This window comes from Oryzias latipes, chromosome 3 (genome assembly GCF_053564925.1).
Source record: "Oryzias latipes strain Hd-rR chromosome 3, Olatipes_Hd-rR_3.1".
NCBI classification, from domain to species: domain Eukaryota; kingdom Metazoa; phylum Chordata; class Actinopteri; order Beloniformes; family Adrianichthyidae; genus Oryzias; species Oryzias latipes.
The window spans coordinates 18,312,085-18,332,465 of record NC_136239.1 but is presented as its reverse complement, the minus strand read 5'-3'; the positions used below and the strand labels follow the sequence as shown (position 1 = coordinate 18,332,465).

The 20,381-nt window shown below is 41.5% G+C and overlaps 1 protein-coding gene across 50 annotated transcripts in view; it reads right to left on the bottom strand.

Moving 5' to 3' along the window:
- The window catches only part of baz2ba (bromodomain adjacent to zinc finger domain, 2Ba), a 65,086-nt gene that overhangs the window by 8,394 nt on the left and 36,311 nt on the right, over positions 1-20,381 (bottom strand). For 2 of the 50 annotated variants that reach the window (XM_023953361.2, XM_023953372.2), the window contains exons 4-28: positions 20,277-20,324; positions 17,196-17,378; positions 16,932-17,093; positions 16,291-16,487; positions 15,950-16,159; positions 15,138-15,764; positions 12,141-12,876; positions 11,510-11,788; positions 10,252-10,312; positions 10,008-10,116; positions 9,118-9,219; positions 8,464-8,695; positions 8,088-8,180; positions 6,422-6,483; positions 6,109-6,174; positions 5,367-5,432; positions 5,125-5,169; positions 4,848-4,880; positions 3,143-3,208; positions 2,724-2,864; positions 2,189-2,443; positions 1,630-1,853; positions 690-764; positions 392-623; positions 252-314 (exon numbers count right to left, since the gene is read on the bottom strand). In XM_023953361.2, coding sequence (XP_023809129.1) covers positions 252-314; positions 392-623; positions 690-764; positions 1,630-1,853; positions 2,189-2,443; positions 2,724-2,864; positions 3,143-3,208; positions 4,848-4,880; positions 5,125-5,169; positions 5,367-5,432; positions 6,109-6,174; positions 6,422-6,483; positions 8,088-8,180; positions 8,464-8,695; positions 9,118-9,219; positions 10,008-10,116; positions 10,252-10,312; positions 11,510-11,788; positions 12,141-12,876; positions 15,138-15,764; positions 15,950-16,159; positions 16,291-16,487; positions 16,932-17,093; positions 17,196-17,378; positions 20,277-20,324 — 4,367 coding nt within the window. The remainder of the gene's footprint in view (positions 1-251; positions 315-391; positions 624-689; positions 765-1,629; positions 1,854-2,188; positions 2,444-2,723; positions 2,865-3,142; positions 3,209-4,847; positions 4,881-5,124; positions 5,170-5,366; positions 5,433-6,108; positions 6,175-6,421; positions 6,484-8,087; positions 8,181-8,463; positions 8,696-9,117; positions 9,220-10,007; positions 10,117-10,251; positions 10,313-11,509; positions 11,789-12,140; positions 12,877-15,137; positions 15,765-15,949; positions 16,160-16,290; positions 16,488-16,931; positions 17,094-17,195; positions 17,379-20,276; positions 20,325-20,381) is intronic. The other 48 variants (XM_023953365.2, XM_078944332.1, XM_023953362.2 and 45 more) reach the window with 38 other exon arrangements.

The following is a 20,381-nucleotide window of genomic DNA, read 5'->3' as shown; positions in this document are numbered from 1 at the left end:
TTTAATCTAATAATGAAAGTTTCCCTTTTGTTGAGTTTAAATGACTAAATATATGAAAACTATCTTTTAACCTAACACAGTTGGTATTGCAATGGAAATTTGATCATGAATTTAATCAAATTGTGTAAACTGAATCCAATCATGAACCTGTGACTTCATTACAGTCCTGCATAAATTGCTACAGGTGATCATGCATAATGTCCAAGTCTGGAGCATTTCCAAAAACAGTTCTGTGACAGCACAAAGGGCACCTTTGATAATTTTTCTATTTGCTTCTCCAACTCCTCCACACTGGTGGCCTGGTCCACTTCATCCTGAAGACACACAGCAAACGGTTTTAGGGCGACTGCAGCGGCTCGGTATTTTAAAGAGTGTTCAGATATATTTTTACCTCATCATATGTCTCCACCTTTCTGACCTTTTTTATCTCATCCTCCTCATCATCTTCGTCGTCCTCTGCTTGGTCGTCGCTGTCGTCCTCGTCATCGTCGTCCTCGTCACTGTCTCCGCCGAGTTTCCTTTTGCGTTTAGCAGCAGAGGATGGAGTGCAAACAGACTGGCTGTCCTCCACACTCATGTTGGCCTCCCTTTTTCCCGTCCGTTTGGCGTAAATGGTCCTCAGCCTGAAGACAAACTCTGGCTCAGTATGGCATCACACCATGAAACAATGCACTTGGAAGACGACTTACTTCTTAAGTTTGCCCTCCATGATGATCTTGTCTTTCCTTAGGTTTGCCATCTGATCCAGGTTCTTGTCAATCTCACTGCAGATAGAAATGCAGGCATTCTTTGTAACCCATGAATTCAGTTACATTTGAAAATTGTGTGTTTGGAACTGAAGTGATTTTCAACGAAACCTATTTAACAAACCTAAAACACAACATTTGATGTACAATATTCAACACACACAACTGGAAGACTATCACTCTGGTCTATTGCTAATATAAGTTTTTCTATCCAGAAGAGACTAAAGTGACAGGATGACACACAGGTTTTTTATTTTACAGCTGAATATTCTAACTTTGTAGTCAGATGTTGCACATTTTGAGCACAAAAGAACAAAAGGTGGAAACCCAGAGGAAGGGCAAAAATGGCTCCGACTTGTTTCCTCTGAATAGTTTTTGTTTTTTTCTTTTAAAAAGCCTTTTATAGGCTTTTGGGAAAGTGACGTTTTAAAGTGTCCACTCATCAAGGTAAAAGATTTCTTCTCATTATTTTTACAGAAACAGTGCTGAAGCTTTATTCTTTTTGTTCCATTTAATCTTAATAAAGTAAAACAATTAATGGAATGAAAATGAATGGAAAAATTGGAAAAAATGTTTAAATCAGAAATGCAGAATTTTATAAACAACCAAACCTCATAGTATTATACTATATTATCATATACTATATTGTGTTTGTGGTTTCTTACTATTCTTGTTTCCTAAAGAGTAATGGAGAAAGTCTAATTGTTCATTTAAAATTTGTTCAAAGATAGTTTTCTGTGTGCGATCCCAGTGAATAAATACTGTTATGTGATCCTTTTCAGAACAACGTTTATTGTATCTATTAGGATTGGTTATTATGCTTCATAATTGCAGATGTCATTTTAAAAGTGGACACTGATGAAGTCGCTGCCTCTTGACCTACCTGATAACAGCTTTGCTACAGGCCAGCTCATTGGCCAGGAAGCCCAGGATGGAGGCCTTCTGAGCCGGCGTATGAGCCTGGAAGGCTTTGGTCTTCAGACTGAGGGCCAAAGGAGCCAGGTCTGTGTTGCCACAGTGGGCTCCCATGTACATCTGTAGCACCTCAGAGACATTATCCCTGTTGATGCCAACATTGGTCAGGTGGTCTCCCAGCATGGTTTTGGTCTGGTAAAGACATGACATCACATGCATGTGTTAGTGCATTCGTTTGATCAATTCAAGACAAAATTTTAGCTTGTTCACTGACAATTCATCACCTTTTTATGATTTGTGAATATATTTTCAGGGAAAAAACATGAAGAAAAATAACAAACGCATAAGCATAGACTTATTAGAATGCTCATCATCATTGACGTATTTTACTTAAGGAGAGGAACAATAAGTACTTTCTTCCAAATTAATCACTGTTCTAAAGTATTCTCTCATTTGAAGACATGATAGGGAATTTTCCTGCAAGTACTTAGTCCATTCGTCTTCATGGCCTCTGGGTCAAAGCTCACCTTTTGCCCAGGTGGCAGGCCAGGATCACAGACAGCTAGAGAAAGCAGCTTGACTACAAGGTCTTGGACTTGGCCCATGCTGTCCCCCACGTTGAGTAAACCCTCCTGCAGCATCCCCAGGGTGGGCACGTCCACATTCATGTCCAGGCCCAAAACTTTCCCAAAACCTCGCAGGAAGTGCATGAGCATCAGGCAGTCGGACACGGCACGTCCTGGGAGGATGAGACCAGGAATCCGAGAAAACTCCGGGAGAGCCTGGAAACAGGAAAGTCAGTGAGTAAAACGAAACTATATAGTCCTGATGCATGTGTTACTCTATAGAAGAAAAAAAAAAGAATCATCCTTATCTGGGTCCTATGATTAAAAACAGATTTGCCATTTACTGGATGAAGTGTTCTTAAAAAAACATGATGCACTGCTCTTCTCCAACCACCTGGTGGTGCACATTTTCATCATTAAAATGTTCTCTGCAATGTGACACAAACTCTTAAGAAAAGGTTCAAACAACTGCTGCTTTATTGTTATTATTAGTTACCTTATGGTCAGACAGACACATGTCTTCATTTGGCTTCTTCAGTTCCCTCGCTATCTCCAGTTCCAGTCGGCGCTGCTCCTGTTTACGCTCTTTGTTCAATCGCTTCTCGTCTCTTTTCTCCTGCCGCAAGCGTTCGCGCTCCTGAAGAGTCCGACATTCAAGGGCGCATTAGGAAAGCCAGGCATGCGAGGGGAATTTTGTGTGCTACAACTACTTTAAATTGCTGAACATGGCTAGAATTCCTGTCTAAAAACCGCCTTGCTTTCAAAGGAAAAGTTCTTGAGGGCCAGAGTCTTTTTACTTGGTAAGAGTGTAAAAAGATTGAAAACTGCCTGAAAAAAGAAGGAATCCACTGAGGAAGCAAAGTCTTTGGCCCTTTTATGAAATGGGGTGTGTGTCTGTGTGTACATAAGGACTACCTCTGCTTTCTTGCGAGCCTCAACAGCCTTCATTAGCATTACATGTTGCCTCCTCCTTTCCCTCTCCTAGAGTGGCAAAAAATAGACACATTAATAAACAGACGCCGCCCGAGCGGCATTTAAGGTCGTCTAAGTTGATCGTGTATTAATGCAGGAGAAATAAAAAAAACTGTGATGCACTACATTCAGTAGAGGCACCAGCACAAAGTGATGCTTCGACATGTGTACACTGTCACATGTATGGGGGAAGCATAAGAGTACAGTCGAACGATGACAACCAAAAAGCAACACATAGATGCGATACAAAGTAGATGTGATGACAGGCTCAAAAAACAGAAGCAGCTGAAAATCTGTGACGGCGCCTCCAAACTAAAGCTGACACAACAAAAGCAAACAAAATTGCTGGGTCCTGCGAGCTGCCTGACATGCCACACTGACTTTATAATCAAGTGAAGAAATATTCAGAGTTAATGTTCATTTGATATATGGCTGGAATAATGCTGGGTGAGAGGACGGCAAAAAGGCAGCCAGGAACTGAGCAGTTCCTCTTCAGTGGTTTTGGACGTTTAAGCATTAACACAGAGATTGAGACATCTATGTTGCTCTCTGGTGCATGAGACACCATCTACTAAAAAAGAAAAAGGCTCAGGAATTACTGTTGACTGTCTTTATTTGATCTCCTTAGGTGTCCTGCTCCACCGTATCAGATTGTGACTATTTCTTCCATTGAGAAGAACAGCAGGATGTATGCTATAAAAGCCAATGATTTTACTAACGGATTCATCTATACATGCAGAATAAAAAGAAAAAAGAGGTAGAGATGTTTAAAAAGTCAGAAAAACTTCAGTTTGACGCTAAATCCTGTTGTTTGACACTTTTCACCCATGGAGGGAAAAATGAGTGTTCGATGCAGGAACTGGCTTGATCCAGAGAGGAAAAGATGGGCAGACGTGTACACTGGGCTACGACTGTGTAAGAGTAAGAAGGGCTACAAGCAGGAGAGCCAGGCCAAAACGAAACGCTACACAGAACCATGTTTGTCCGGATGGTGGTATCGGCTATCATCTTTGTCTGGGCTGCGACTGATCCCAAATGAAGCACTAGTCAAACTTAAGGTAATCTGCCCTGGAAGGGTCTCCACCATAAAGACAAAATGACTCTCAGTAGCCGTTTTCATTCTTTGTGTAGAGTACATGAAGAGTGAATGACAGAGAGGTCGGGACGGGGCAGGTTAAAGCCCAGCGCTCTTGCGGACTGCAGGACAGATGCACGGACGAACAGACACAAGCTCGATGTCTGGGCTGAAGTCGTCAAGCACTCACGGGTAACACAGGCTACTCCAATACAACAGTTAGACAATGTATGTGATGGATGGAAACTCCTCCAGCGCTTTCTCAGACAAGTGAGTGTGGATTGGCTAGCAGCCTTTGCAATGCATTCTGAGTAGAAGGGGAGGATGGGGGAGGGGGGGCAGAAGCTGCCTGGCCACCGTGACAGGGTCAGTTGTCCCTCAGGACAAGCAGATGGAGGCAGCACACTGACTCTTTTTTTTTTCTTTCTTTCTTTCTTTTGTTGGTTTTGCTGGAAAGCCATGCAGAAGAATGTAGTATGACAGCAGCCAGTGCTACACTTAATGCATTGCTATGACAACCATAACACAACCAGTTACACGATGCAGGTGTTAGATGTACAAAAATAAACATACCCATACCATATCTAGTCTATGCCTCTCCAACTCCTGGCAGAGAGAGTTGGCAAAATATTATGGAACAGAAGTAATATCCAGTACCAATAAGCATGGCGTTTAATAAAGAGCAACACTGAAGTATGTCATTATACAGATGTCTGGCAATTCATCTCATTCATGCTGTATATATATATATATTCACACATGCCTGTATTTAAGTTCACATTAATGTATATGTAGAGTCAAACACACCTTTATATTTTTCACAATAGATGTTTAAATATGTTGTCTTTACCTGGTGTTTGAGGATCTCTGCCTGCTGTCTCCTTAACTCCTTCTCCTTGGAAAAGAGAAGACATTCCTTATACGTCCTTATAGTGATACAATTATCATTAAATGACCTTATTTGATCTGACTTCTGCTTTTTTCCGACAGCAAATGAAGAAAGGTCTCAAAAACACGGTCTGCTAATTAAATGTAATTAAAAATGACAGTTTCTGTTCCTTTCAGAGGAGTATCTAAATATGGAAGGAGTACCTTCAAGCGTTTTTCAGCCTCCAGGATTTTGGCATTGGCAGCTTCTTCCTTCTTTTTCCTTTTGGCCTATAAATACAGATTACAGTCAAAAGTCACAGAGGCAGACATCAGTCAGTGTTGATTCAAGCTTTGTTGCACTTTAAAGTGATCGTCTGCAGTTTTCTGGTTTGGAGCTCCAGTCACATTTGTAAAAACACAGCGGAGGAAAACTGTATCTCTTTAACACGTAATTGTGAAATGTTGAAGCGTCCTGTTAAGAACGGCTTGCCAACCGTGTCAACCTAAAATTGATTCGCTTGTGTTTAAACCACTTTGAAGCTCCTTCAGAATAATTGTGAGTGTCGGCACATTTGTGCATGCGTGTAGAGACGGGCATGCACCCTGGGATGTGTGTTTGTGTGCAGAAAACAGCACTTTCCCCCCTTTTTTTCTGCTCGACCCACTTATGCTAAACTGTTACTGTTGTCTGATGAAGAAAAAGAAAAAAAAAAGACTTTTCTGTCCAATTTAAATATGGTCTGAAGAGGCAGCAACAGCCATTTTAATATTCAACAGCCGTCAACCAAGACCAATTTAGCATTAGTTCCATGTGGAATTATGCCTAAGAAGACGCAACCCCCCCCCATGCATGCTGCTGTTCAGTAATGAGCTTTAGGAAGATTAAAACACTATAGACTGAGGGGCTGGAGCTATCCAGGAATGTTCTGCTTATTCAGAGGTGCTGTTGGATAATATTTTCTACCTCCAAAATTTGCTGCGCTCTCAGTTCCTTTTCCATCCGAATCTGCTGAATGCGCTTGATTTTTTCCTGTAGAGGCACAACGAAACAACACATAATCTCTTCGTATCTTTGAAACCGGAAAAGGTCTTGGATGAAATCTGTGTTAAACTACACTATTCCAATAGGCATGAAGGCCTCTCCAACTTTTACAGGCTTGAAAGGTATTCTTAAGACAACGGAAAAGTAACTCTCTGAACACGGCACTTTTCCCCTGTGTTTGAGGGGACACTAAGAGGAGGAATAATGGGGGGAAATTGTTGGTGAGAAGACCCACCTGCTGCTTGAGGATCTTGATCTGCTCCTTCTGCTTTCTTCTCTCCTCTGCTGCCATGATAGCTGCAGGAGAAGAGGCTTTTAGTTCAACTGCTTGCCTTCCACGTTCACATCAAGACAATTATGCCCTTTTAATTACTTATCCCGTTCAAGCCAAAAACATTATTTTCGGAGAGTTTTCTTTATATAAGAGAGATATTAAACAACAAAAACCATCAATAAAAATAACACATTTTAAACAAGAAAAAAAAAGAACATATAAAAAAGCTTTGAGCTCTTGTGGATAATGTGACTGATCTAAACCAAATCTCCATGCTGTAGCTCTGTCAGAAGTGTTGTGAAAGTTAACCATCAGATCAAAACAACATCAACATTAATATTGAATTTTTCATTACTACTTCCTGAAAAACCTTTTACTTGACTTATGAATTAGAGGCTTTTTGTGTTTACTTTTTGGTTCAAAACCTCTCAGATGTTCATTTCAACAAGTTTGGACTGACTGGCAATGATTAGCAGAAACATGCATGAGGATTTTCTTGTTGTAACTTTATTTTCCTTGGCAAAAGATATAGTTCATTCGTAGTGTTAACAGTTTTTAGGTTTCTTTACTTACAACATGCTGTTTTTACATTACTATTTAAACAGGAAATAGTCATAAACTACGGTGGCCCTGAAGTGCAACAACCAATCAATCTTAGCAAAAACATACATTATCTTCCAAACCTTCAAACACTATTTATGTGCCTTTTTTTTATCCTTGTGTGTGTATGTTAGCATCTTTTTTATATTACCTTTAATGCCAGATTTAAAATTTCTTGATGTGATGTTGTTTAAAGCTTTGAAAATCTCAATTAAGATATTTTGAAAAAAAAAAAAAATATCTTCCAATCAGGAATGTCCCGTAGTACCTGCCATTTCCCACTTTCCTTAAAAAAATGAGGGAAACAAAAATAATTTCCAAAAATCAAAATGAAATGTTAATAAAATGAATCTAAAAGAAACTGGAAAAGGTAGTTATCATGGGACATCGCTGACCGATGATTTCAACCAAATGTTAGTTTGATGCTTGATAAAGCCACAGGTTTGAGAGCATAAGTCTCTTTTAGTTGGGTTCACTTTCAGGAAAACTTTTATATGAAAAAAAACTGTAATTGTTTGACTTGAGGGTTTTAAATCGACACTAAAACACAACAGCAATAACTGTTCTTTGAACTAAATCTGATCTTGCTTCGATAGAAAGGACACTTTATGTTGAATCAAAACACAATCAAAAATGACCACTGATGCAGGAACGTTACCGACTCAAATCAGAACCCTTTAAAGGAGTTGAAATAGCCCTGCTGCAAAACTTAAGGAAGAACTTTTATTTGACTTAATAGACCTTTTATCATGTGCATGGATAGAAAAATGTGTGATGATTCAAAACTAGCAGCTTAGTTGCAAAAAAAAAAAAAGATTAGAGAAAAGGGAAGATTAAAGCTTCTCCTTTAAAGTGGAAAAATCAAATATGAACCCACACACTACAAAAGGAGTGAAAGCAGCATGAATTTCCAGAAATGTCCTGCCGCTTTTCATAATACAATCATTTAGATCAAAGTAGTTGGAAGTGACAAACTGACCAACTGCATAACCCGCAGGAGCATGTTTACGGCGCTGCGCCGTCTTACCTTGCTGCTTGCGAGCTTCTTTGGCTGCACGTGCCAGAGCCTGCTTTTCCAGTTTTCTCATCAGCTTCATCTGGGCTGCCTGTCGGGCTATTTCTATACAGAACCAAAAAAAAGACATTTTTTTTCTCATTGATAAACTCTCGGGGAACACAGGAACACGGCTTTTATCTAGTCTGACCCTTTTCATCATGACTTATTCCTCCATATTCAAGCATCCTTAAGAGATAAAGGTATTAAATTACAGTCTGGCACTTCAAATGGGAGCAGTGTTTCAATCCTGTTCTAGTTCTTAACCTTGCTTTACATCCAACACATGAGCAAAAGAAAAATATAGAGAAAAACCATCGGAATAAAGACACAATCAGGGCTTATTTACGTTGCCAACCTTGAGCCTCTATTTTGCGCAGAAGTTTGATTTCACTAGGACTTGGGCCCTCAGGTGCAAGTGGATCACCCACATTAGGGGGTCGTCCCTTCCTCCTTCGGTTACCTTTGGCACCATCGCCTGCGAGCTGCCGCTCTGAATTTGGGGGGCGACCCCTACGGCCCTCCATTGCCAAAATCCGAGGAATGATCTCCTCTTCCTTCAGCAGGCTCCACTGTAAACCCTGCCGGAAAAAGGAACAGAAAAGATGGACTTACCTGCATATATAGTTTTATTTTAAATTATATCATAGCTGGCTACACATTGATCAAAACATAGTAATGTTTTTTTTTTAATTGTAAATGAACACATTTTAAATAAAATTGACAAAAAGAGAGTATCATTCCATGTTGTAAAGGCGTAAATCTTTACTGGCTTTTGTTCTGACACAGGCAAAAGTATCACTGGTCACCTGTGGAAGTAACGTCAGCTTATTATTACATTTCTCCACGCACAGTGAGAGGTCTATGAACTGGGACTACTGAGACTTTTGGTTGATTCCTATCCTTGCCCTGACAGTGACTGCTGCATGAAGCTGTGCCTGCACTAGATGAAAAGATGAACAGGGATCAGGGACACAGAGAGAGAGAGATGAAAGGCAGTCACCTGGGGTCCTTCTCTGGCTTCATAGAAGTCACCAACCCTTATCTTTGCACTGAAGCTAAAATTATCACGCGTGATGCCACTTATTCCATTTCTGGCTAGATACTAGAGAAGAGAAAATAATAATGGCGTTGGTTTAGACAAGAAATAAACGTGAAATTTAGCGACAGAAAAAGCAACTGGGAGGCACTAGACTGAAGGGAACTGACAGTTAACAGTGCATCTGCGCAGTGTTACTAATCATTATAAAAGCAAGGGGGCAAAAAAAAAAAAAGAGCAAAGGCTCTCAGGAGAAGGAAAAAAACGGCTTTGACCTTGGAATGCACAATTCAGGTCCCTTCCTTATTTATCTGTGGCATTCCTGTTCTGTTACAGCCTGCTGACTGCACAGCAGTTGAAGTGCTGGTACTTAAGCAATCTGCTTTCGTGTCTGTGTGCTCTTTTTGAATCAAAGACAGTTTGAACGGCCAATGTGACTGAGATTTTGATGAGGCAAACTTGGAGAATAACAGGCATTAATGCACAGCACAGAAAAGAGCCAAAAGTTGTGCATCCCAAAACTAGGCATTAATCATTTTGGGGGCTGGGAGAGGTGAAGAAAGTGGCACAAGAACTGAATCTAAGAATATCATCTCTCACTATTAAGGTCATAGAAAGCGGGGATGTGGGTGGGGTAGGAGTGCAACTAAAGCAGAAGCATAGACAAGTGGACGAATGCTGATACACAAGCACTTTTGTGGGAAGGAGGTGAGCAGTTCCAAAATTTGACAACTAGATGATCTTAGTGATTTCCTAAGTCATGCTAAAAACAAAACTGCTCATCCGTTTGCCCACAAACTTTTACTTCTGTATCATCCATGAAACTACACTGCGGTGACACGCCACAAAGGTACCTTCATCACGTCAGGGTACTGCCTCAGTTTCTTGCCACAGGGTGCATAGTAGGCCACCTCACCCTGTGGGCGCCCTGCCACTGTTTTGATTCTTGTTTCTCTTCGCCATCTAGGAAGGAAAAAAAGAGATTTGATTTTACAAAAAGGTTTACAGAAAGAATGTGGTCAAAGTCCTGACAATGCCAAAAATGTCGGCAAAATATTCAATTCACCCCTCAGCAGATGTTTTGGGTCTTACACTTACCCCAACTCCAGAGGAGCCATTAACTCCTTCTCATCTGTCACCCTCTTTCTCTTTCCTAACCCTGAGAAGAGACAGATTAGGCATAAATGAGACAACTCAAATGAATGACAGTATTTACATAACAAGCAGAAAACTAACATACTATCAACAGCTATCATACTAGGCAAAGTTGGAAATATTGGAAGAACTTTAAGCTAATTTTTTCTGTTATCATAGTTGTCACAAACAAATGACAGGGACACACTATCTGTTTGCTGCTTTTAGGAACAAAACAACCCCAGAAACCTGTGATTATAAAGCACACATCCTCACAAAAGGAACTAGAACTTATAAAAAAGGAAAGTGAAGGAAACGCAAATATAAACTTTGATCTTTTTCAGAGGTCCTTTGCTATTATGCAGTTTCCAGTCTCACAGTTTTGCGGCCTTTTTAAGTGTAATTTTTGCACGTTTTCTTAACTGGCTATATACTGTTGTTAATCGATCTCCGTAATGTCTTCTGTACAGAATGGGTTAGGTTTGCCAAATCGACAGAAACCTTTGATCACGATCAGATCGTCGTTAACGTTTTTTTCAAAAATGGACTTTTTTTTCCTTCAAAGGTTTGAACTTTTAGAGTTTAAACAAGAGACAAAAGTGTTTAAATGTTCATGTCTGAGAAAAGTGTAGTAAGGGTGTAGTGAGGGGTTTTACTCAGTTTAAAATGTACTAAGTTCATTAAATATTTGCCAACATTATTGAAGTCACATGTATTAATAAACCCCTAAAATAAGTGAATAGGTGTGTCACCGGGAAGGCACGTTACCGACAGGTAAAGGCAAACATAAAGAGAGATCATTGTGATCACAGAGGAGCATCAAAGAAAAAGAAGCAGAAAAAAACTGTAGATGTTTCCTCCTGGCAACCTGCACCTCTATGTCCTGTTTCCCTCGATCTGTCTTACATAAAGAGCCAGAAATTAACATTGCTGCAGTGCCAAACAAGTTTTCAGAGCTCTTTGGCATGTCTCTACAGGACCTCCACAGCTGCAGTTGAGTCATGACAACCAACTGCCTTCTTCCAATCCAGAAATAACAAATCCGTCACCAAACGATCAGAAGAAGATAAAAGTTCACTTCCTCTAAGTGACATACTTTAACTCTGCGTTTTACAATAACGTTCCTTGTGGCGGAACATGTCATGTTGTAGTAAACCGCCTTGCAAAAACTGTATTTTCCGTTAAACTCTTCGTATGTTTGAAAAACATCTGAAGACATTACCTAATGAAGAGGCTAAGCTATAGGATGAAGAGCCTGGAGAGCTCTGATAGGTCAAGGCACTGGAGCTGGTGGCGATGCTGGGACTCTTGATGACCTGTAGGTTGAGAGGGGAGCAGCTGCTGGTGGTGGTGGTGGTGTGATTGGTTGAGGAGTTCAGTAGTTCTAGACCTTTGGTAAGCCTGCGTGGAGTCATCTCCTTCTTAGATGATCCTGATGGGAGCTGCTTTAATTCCTTCACTTTCTTCCCAGAGATGTCACTGTCTGAGTTGCTGTCAGACTCTGAAGGCGGCACACAGGGAAGCAGAGTTTCAAAGGAGCCAGGAAACGCAGCAGTTTGAGGTATTAAAACAACCTTCAACAATTTATTTATGACAGCGTTTCTGGAATTATACACAAATTAATGATTCAAATTGTGCTCCTTGATCCTTTCATACATCTCCGTTTGGGACTTTTCTATACAAAAACGCTGCTTCAGAATGTTGACAGTTACCTTAATAAAAAGCTTATTTTTAATCCACAGAGAAAATAAGTTATTAATTCTTTTTTTTTTTTTTTTTACAGGACTTTGTGACTGTTTTAATTCCAAAATTTACAGAACTTTAATTCACTGCTACACATAGATGGTACCAACCTGACAGACTCTCATCTGAGTCCTCTTCATCCTCCTCCTCAAGGTCATCCTCATCGTCATCATCATCATCTCCTGAGTCGTCAGATTCCTTGTTGGCGGGAAGACCAGCGGCGGGGTTGCATGTCCCAGGGATTCCCACACCGGGGATTCCTACCCCAGGGATACCAACCCCAGACATGCCAATGGCAGACTCTCTTCCTCGAAACAAGTCTACTAGAGACTGCACTGGATGGTTCTGAGAAAAGCCTTTCCAGGCAGCCAACAGGTCAGTCTGCCCCAGCCCTGGTGTCTGTCCCTTACCCTTCAGGGTCTTGTTCTTTCTGGACCCATGGCCTATGGCATGGGGTGAGGTAGTGGGAGGCTGTAATGGAGGCCCGGCTTGGGCAGTCGCTTGGGCCCTACTTGCCCCCGTGCTGAGATTTACGGGCATGGAGCCGGCATCTAGGTCACTCGGGGGGGATTTGCCTTGAGAGGCAGAGTCTTTGCGAGGTTTGGTGATGAGGGCCAGAGGTGCGTCCTGAGTGGTGCTTTGGATGACTCCGTTGGGGTGGTGGGGTTCAGGGAGACCAAGCAGAGCACTCGAGAGGAAGAGGTTGGAGTGATTATTCTGCGGGGGAGGCGGCGGAAGAGGTTGCACTGGTGGTGAGGACAGCAACGTCCTCTTGGGAGATTTGTTTGGCCTCTGCTGCTGCTTCTTTTGCTCAGTTGGGAACGTCTGCCCTTGGGACATGAGAGTCTGGCGAGGAGAAGGAGATGGGGGGGGGGGGGAAGAGAGACATGGGATGAAGTGGACAAAGAGAGGTTAAGAAAAATTTTCTGAAAAGAAAACGGGACAAAGTGGGTTTGCTCTAGCTGTCAGTTTATATCACTTCTGATTGTGCGAGCAGGTGACAAAACTACAACGCTGAACAGTGGTACAGTTAAGTGTGTCTAAGCCTTTCGAGAGGGGAGGGGGGACAAAAAGAACAGAAATGCAATAACCAAAGCCATTGTTCTCAGCCAAGCGCACACAGCAAGAAAAAGAGAGGCTCTGTGTTCGTCTCTAAAAATGTAATTAGTTGTCTGCACATTTGAAAGCCCCAATGTTGTTATCCCAGTCCGGCTGGGCATGTTTGCCTTCTTTGCACTGATGACAAGTTTAGTTCAATCTGTGTTTAAGGAGAGGCAGGTTAGATTTTAATGCTGCACTTTCAACTCAATGTGATATGAAGTGAAACAAATCAATTTCACAGACCATGAAATACAGTAACAGTGCTGAAACCACCGGGGGATTGAGCCCCCTTGTAAACTTCTCTGTGCTTCTCTGGAACAAGAAATGGAAAACGCTTTCCACAGAATACACTGATATCAGTGAGTTAGTTTATGGCATTGATTACTGTGCTCTCATCTGGAGAAAGAAAAAAAACAACGTCCTTTAGAGGTAAATAAAGTCAATCGGAAAGGAATTTCATCTGATTTGACCAGAATTATAAATAATAATGCGGGGTTTCTGCGCAGTCTTTCAATGGTAATGAAAGTAAAACATGCTGCTCAACAGCAAACAACAGAAAACCTTCTAAACTCATGAATTATTAAAACAAGGAAGACCACAGTAATGCATAGATTGTGGCGCTTTAATGAGCTTAATACATGGGGAAGTTTGAACTGAAAGAACATGTTTGGTCAGTAGCAGATTATAAATTAATCTGCCTGGAGAGACTCTGTGATTGATTTTTATTAAGGTAAAGTAGGATGTGGGAGAAAAGAAAACACTCCATTAAAACCTTTCTGGGTTTATATTTTGATCCAATTCAAGGAGAATTCACAAAATAAAAATAACTCTTCAATCTTTTAAAAAGTTAAGACACAACTGAACAACAAAGATGGAAGCACAAGAAAAGGACGGAGAAACTCTTCTAAAGTCTCACTCTAACCATGTTTTGATCTATTAAAGGCGTAATAAAAGCGTTCCAAGAGGTCTTTTGTTTATGATTTATGCCGTTTTTAGCCAAAATCTCAAAACCTGTGTCATAGTTTCTGCAGAGGGGTAGCAGTTCATCAGAAATTCCCCTCTGAGTTGTGGACAGAACTCTGAGGAGAATCCATCCATCCATCCATCCATCTGATTACACTCTCTCCCGCTAGCTTACAGCCCCTCACAAACACAAGCTAACAAAAACAACAATATGGAAGCTGTCCATCCGTGCAGCTTTGAGCCAGATACAGGACGAGGAAAAGAAAAACGTAGATGGATCTATTTGTCTGCAAGTGGATGCATTAGAATGAAGCGGAGCAGGGATGCCTGGCCTGCCACCTCTAGCACCTACGTCATTGCTACAAGCTGCTTTTTCCAACTACATTTTTTCATCTGCTCCTGACTAACAATTGAATTAAGAAATACTCAGAAACACAATTTCAAGCTTAATTTTTTCATATGTGTCCATCATCAGAAAAATGCCACAACAACATGTTAAAAACACCATTTTCATTGGAGTGGGTCTTTAACATCTTCCGAATATAGTTTGGGTCCAATTAAATGTTTGGGTGTCTGGAACACAATCTTCTAACACACTGCACTGAAACTCAACACTGTCAGCTAATATATGTTATTAGGCTTCATAGAACTGATTTGCATGTTTTGTGTAACACTAATGTGTTGTGGTGCATGTGTACCCAGTCTCAGTTTACTGACAAATGCTGCTTTTTCGCTAAACCACTTAAAGATGTTTTGGTTTCAAAAGACCCTTTGGCATCAGAAACTGAAAATCTTTTTTTTCTTGTTATTGACTCATCTGAAGCTATTACCAAGCAACTGAAACTCATTTCATGAAAAACAAGGTAAAATACCATAAGAGATGTTTATAATCTGCAACAAAAGGATAATGTAGAACTATGATTCGCTTTCCTCTTCAAAGTCTGTTTATTTGTTAGGAGTAACTTTTACAATTGTTATTCTAAAACTATTAAAGCCCAGAGAAAGCCATTCTAAATGATTGATAGCTGGATGTGAAGGGTTACCTGTTTGAGCCTAAACTCCGTGATCTGCGCGAGGGAAGCTTCCAGGAGTTTCCTTTTGTTGGATTTCGCTGTGCCTGGAGTATCCGGCTTTGGCGGCTTGGATGAGGACCTCTGGGAGCCTGTTAATGACGAAGTCAAAACAAACGGTTTCGGGGAGGTAGATGCCAGGAGGGTTGAGCGCGGCGGAGATGGGACAGAAAGAGGCTTTGGGGATGAGCAGAGGGAGAGGGGCAGGTGCTGGGGGGAAGAGGAGGGCAGCAGTTTGGGAGGTTTTGGAGAGGCGTTGCTGGAGGGCGCCTTCGGAGATGTGGTGAGAGCTATGGGAGAGGAAGACGGCGAAGACTCCCTGCGGGACTGAGTGAGGAGCGCCAGAGGCTTTGGGTTTGCGGCCAAACCCGTAGACTGGATCACGCTAAAGTGTTGCTGCGTCCCGTCGGTCCGAGACGCAGAGCTGTGCAGCCCAAGTGGCGAGACTTGGGACAGGGTGGGTGGGGAAACGGAGCAGAATAATGGCACTAGTGCAGGGGGGTTGGAGGGCATCTTCTGACTCTGACTGTCCTTCTTGTCCTGAGCTTCCGTACAAAGCAGCCTGTTGCTTTTTGCAGCTCCAGTGTTTGATATCAAAGCCTGCGGAGAGGGATCAAACAAAAAAACATTAACCATAAAAATGACATGATAGTTTATAATAACAATAATAATTCACTTTCAGCAGCACAGCTTCTGGAGGCAAAATTCAGCCAGCTGCACTGCAACGACTGCCCAAAGAAAAATAAAGTTTAGTTTTTTTTAACTATCCGTTTTATTTTCGTTACCTTTGATTTCTTCTTTGTCCGCTTCTCAGAGTCCGACAGTTCGCTCTGTTTGTCCTCTTCTTCATCATCATCATCGTCGTCATCATCTTCATCATCCTCTGCCAAGTCTTCCAAGTCGCTGCTGAGGGAGCCATCACTGGAGGTGTCTGAGGATGTGCCTGATTCGCTGTTGCTGGCCAAGGAAGTGTCTGTCGCCTTTTTTCTCGGCTTCTAAAACGAGGCAAAAAAACAAACAGTAATAATCACGTTGACTGAATAGTCCAAATGTCAGGGCATGCAGCTTTTCTGTCACACCGCTTTGAAATTGAGGACGAATCCAAAAATAAGAATCGCCACCAAACCTTCTCTTTAGGCTTTTGAAGCGTCTTTCCCACCAACTCTGCTGGCTTGCTCTGAGGACTGCTACAGTGGCTTTTAGGGGGCTCCGAGTTTTTGGTGGTTTTTGTTGGTGTCTGAACAGGAGCCGCACTCGCAGCAAAACTTCCTGTTTGGGAGGTGGGAGGACAGGCGCCGCTGCCGTTCACTGCGCCATTCACTCCTACAAACACAGAATCTGCTGTTATTAATAATCTGCTTCATCCTTTCTGAGAAACTCGGCTGCGGGAGATAATAGAATATCTGGAACTACTTGCAGAATTGAATAAGGCTAATAAAAATATTGATTTATACATGTATCTCATCAAACATGCAGCCAGTGCGAGGAGTAAGCCCAACATGAGGGGTTTACATAATAGAAGATAAATTAAAAGATACTGGGAAATGAAGAGGGAACAAGAAACAGAGATTATGAGGGGGGAACATTTTGACAAGAGCAGCAGCAAGAAGTTACCAGAATGTCTAAGTGAGCAGTGGAACTCATTACATGTATGTGGAAAGGGGGAAATCTCATCAAAGGGCAGAGTGGATTCATGTAGTGGAGGGTGGCAAAGATTGTAGTACAGAGGAGACAATGGACGAGTGGGTTTTGAACCCGGTGCTGTACCTTTAGAGGGGGCATGGTTATTCTTGACGGACATCCTAATCTGAGCAGGACTAGCGCTGTGATTGGGCTGAATGTGAGGGGCAAAAAAGGGAGGGAAGCCGATGAAAGAGGGGAGAAAGGCAGGAGCTCCCCGTCCATGGGCTTCAGCAGCTCGCCACCACTCTGAGAGGAGAGGAGAGGACAGGAAAGGAGGAGGAGAGGAAAAATGAAAGCTTTGTTCCCTTTCACCAATTGCCACCCAGCATTCAAATGTCATCTTCTTACCAGACAGAGCTCCTAGCTGGGGGTGGGCAGCAAGGGCGGCTGACATCCCAAGGGAGCCCAGGCCTCCAAACTCCGGTCTGCCTGCTCCGGCAGTGTAGATGGCTCCAAAGGCTGGGTGGTTGACCAGAGGGAAGGCACTTGACAATGTGGAGCCGATGAAGGGTTGCTCTCCAAATAGACGGCCTGAGAGCAAACACAAACGACGGGGGTTAAACAGCATTTGAAAAGACCAGCCTTGTACATTTACTAACTTAAACTACGACACATTCAGAGACGCTACCTTTTACATTCCAAAATTACTTTTCTAAAGTTTCAAAAGTAAGGTTCAAACTCAAGGTTTTTGGTCACATGAAGATTAATTTGTGTTGGCACTAAAATCAAGTTTATTTTGCACAAAAAAAGAAAACGTAAGCTGAGAATGAGAGAAAAAAACATGTAAACGTGCACAAAAACAAAAGCTTTCCTCACTATATCGCGGTTCACCGCCGTTTTATAGATATTTTTGAGCATTTTTCCATGTTTTTGTCTTTTTTATTAACCAGTGCAGTGTTTTACGTCCTGATTAGCTAAAGACCTGAATCTCCTTCGTGCCGTGCCTCTGGTACAGAAACGAACAACTCCATTAGATTTGTTTTTATTCTATGACACTGGACTTCTTTTACTATGAAGGTTTAAACTTTGAGAGTTTAAAAAAGAGAGAAAAGTGTGAGAATATTCATGCCTGTCTCAAAAAAAGTGTATAAAGTGTGTGGTGAAGCGATTTACTGCCTTAAAACAAGTGTAGTCCTACTTAGCGGATTTCACCTGTCGCAGGTTATTGTGAAAACCCCACTTCTACGATAAATGAAGGAACACTGTTATTCAAATTTGAATTTATTTATTTTTTACTACTTTTAGATCACCTCCCCGAAAACCCATCTTTTATTGCTAGTTGGGTTCATTTGCTCTGAGAACTAAGAGTAAGAGCTGAGAGCACAGACAAACTAGATTTTATACACTCCCTTAAAAATACCTCATTTTTATCCCACTGACTAAAAGAAAAAGAATAAGAAAGTTCAATGAAATCGTACTGTGTTCAGATTTGTGTGAGGTTAATACTCTAATCGATGTATTTATGTTTAAACGCTATTAGTGTTTGTAGGAACAGAAGACTAATGCTTCAGTTTGATGTATTGGGAATAGACTTCAGGTTTGTTTTACAGAGCAGTCTGATATATTTAAATTCCAGTGCAGAGCTTTTGTATGTGTGTGTTGATAAATCAGCTTAAAATAGGTGCTGGAAAGTGCTGCACCCAAACAAAGAATGGATATTATTGGTGAGGGACAGAAAAAGGGAAACATCTACATAAGTTGTAAAAAAAAAAAAAAAAAAAAGCTAACATCCTTTCCATCCTTTTAGGCATTCAATTTCAGCACAGAAGAATACTTCATCTAAATCATCATCGTCTAGCATTTTTCTGAGCACAATCATTTCTGGCAGGGGCGACTGCCACGTATTACCTCCTTCCAGAGTCAGATGCAATTTGGTGTGAGCATATTTCATGCAAATTCAATTTCTATTCCAGAAAAAGAGTGCAAGCCTGCTTGATGCCTCTGCATGAGGAAGGTAATACACATGCAAAAAAAGGGGAAAAAAAGAAAAACTGATGACTGTAGAAAAGGGAAATGTAGCCCACGGAGCGGATAAAAATGGCTAACTACGATGAACAGTGTATAAAAATGTAAAGAGTGACACTGGAGCATTTTTGTTTTCTGAGCTTATAAAGTCAAGGACCTAATAGTGGAGCTACTTACATGTGTTCCACCCCAAAACTGTTATTAAGACTTGAAAAGAGCAGCTGCTTTTCACAGGCTTTTATTTTTTAAAGTGTGAATCATACTGTCTGAGGTTATGTGGCCTTGCGAGCATGCTGGCAGTGTGACATATGAGAGTATAGCCCTTTGTGTTGGCGTCAAGGTCTCTCACTGCCACAAGACAGCAAATTCTGTCTTTTGAATGTCATTAGAATATGCTGAATATGTAAAGCCCACCTTGCCAGCGTCAGCTAGTGGATACCAAGATAAACGACTGCAGTGCAACCCCCCCAGAAAGGCCAGCAACAGCAGTCACTTATGCCCAGGGTGCCCACCTCTCCCTTTCAGGCCCGCCTTCCATTCTAGGCAGCACAAAGTGACATCTGCAAAGGCCTCTTCCATATTAATGCGAGCTTCCAGAAGGCGAATAATTAAATCGACAAAAATTTGCAGTGGTGTGGAGGTGCAGGAAACACATACGTAGGATTACCTACAAGCTCTTCCTCGCTGTGTCTCTACACTCTCTTGCCCTCCTTTTTTTTCCTTCTTCTCCATTCTTTTTCAATCTTTCCTGCGCTCTGACAAACTGCACCGCCTGCTTTTTTCATGTTTGGGTGCTGCCGAAGGGGGATTAATTTGTTGTTTGTTGCAGTCAATCAAATTTCCACAGACAGATTTAAGTTAATTGCATCCGTGAGTTGATCCCAGAAGGAGAAAGTGCCACAGGCACTGATCAGCTTTTCTTCTCCAAGTGATATCCTCATCAATGACACGCGCGCATACCGACAGAGTTTATGCCGATTCCTCTGTTCTTCTGAGTCTGTTTAATGTGCTACTGGCACCACGGCAAAGGATTTTAAATCAATGCCTGAAGACGCCGTGATAGCAAAAGTATTCAATATTTACATTATGGATAGCACTTACTTACACAGTACACTTGACATGTTTTTGTTGCTCGGCTCCACAATGCTTTCCTCTATATTAGCGACACTTGGGAGATAGAAGAGGAAATGAGTCGACTTTTACTTGCTTTCCTCCTTTTTTTTTTTAAACTTTCTTTATAAATAATATATCTCTGAGCTACAGTTTGGACGCAACAAAAGAAAAAAAAAAAGATGAATTCGCCTTATTCCTACAAAACACTGCAGAAGTTCAGAGGGAAGTCTCTGGATCTAAGCAATTCATTTGACGCTTAGCTGAAAATTGCTTATCTTGAAAATCTTAATGGTGCAGCGGGATGACAAGAATGTATAATGCATAAGAGAAAGAGGTACTGATGGTTCCTACTTTGGGGTAACATAGAGGATGCTAGAGCCAGTTTTCTTCTTCCTCCTTCTGGTGAAAAACAGAAAACAACTATCCTTATTACAAGATTTAAAAAAAACACAACAC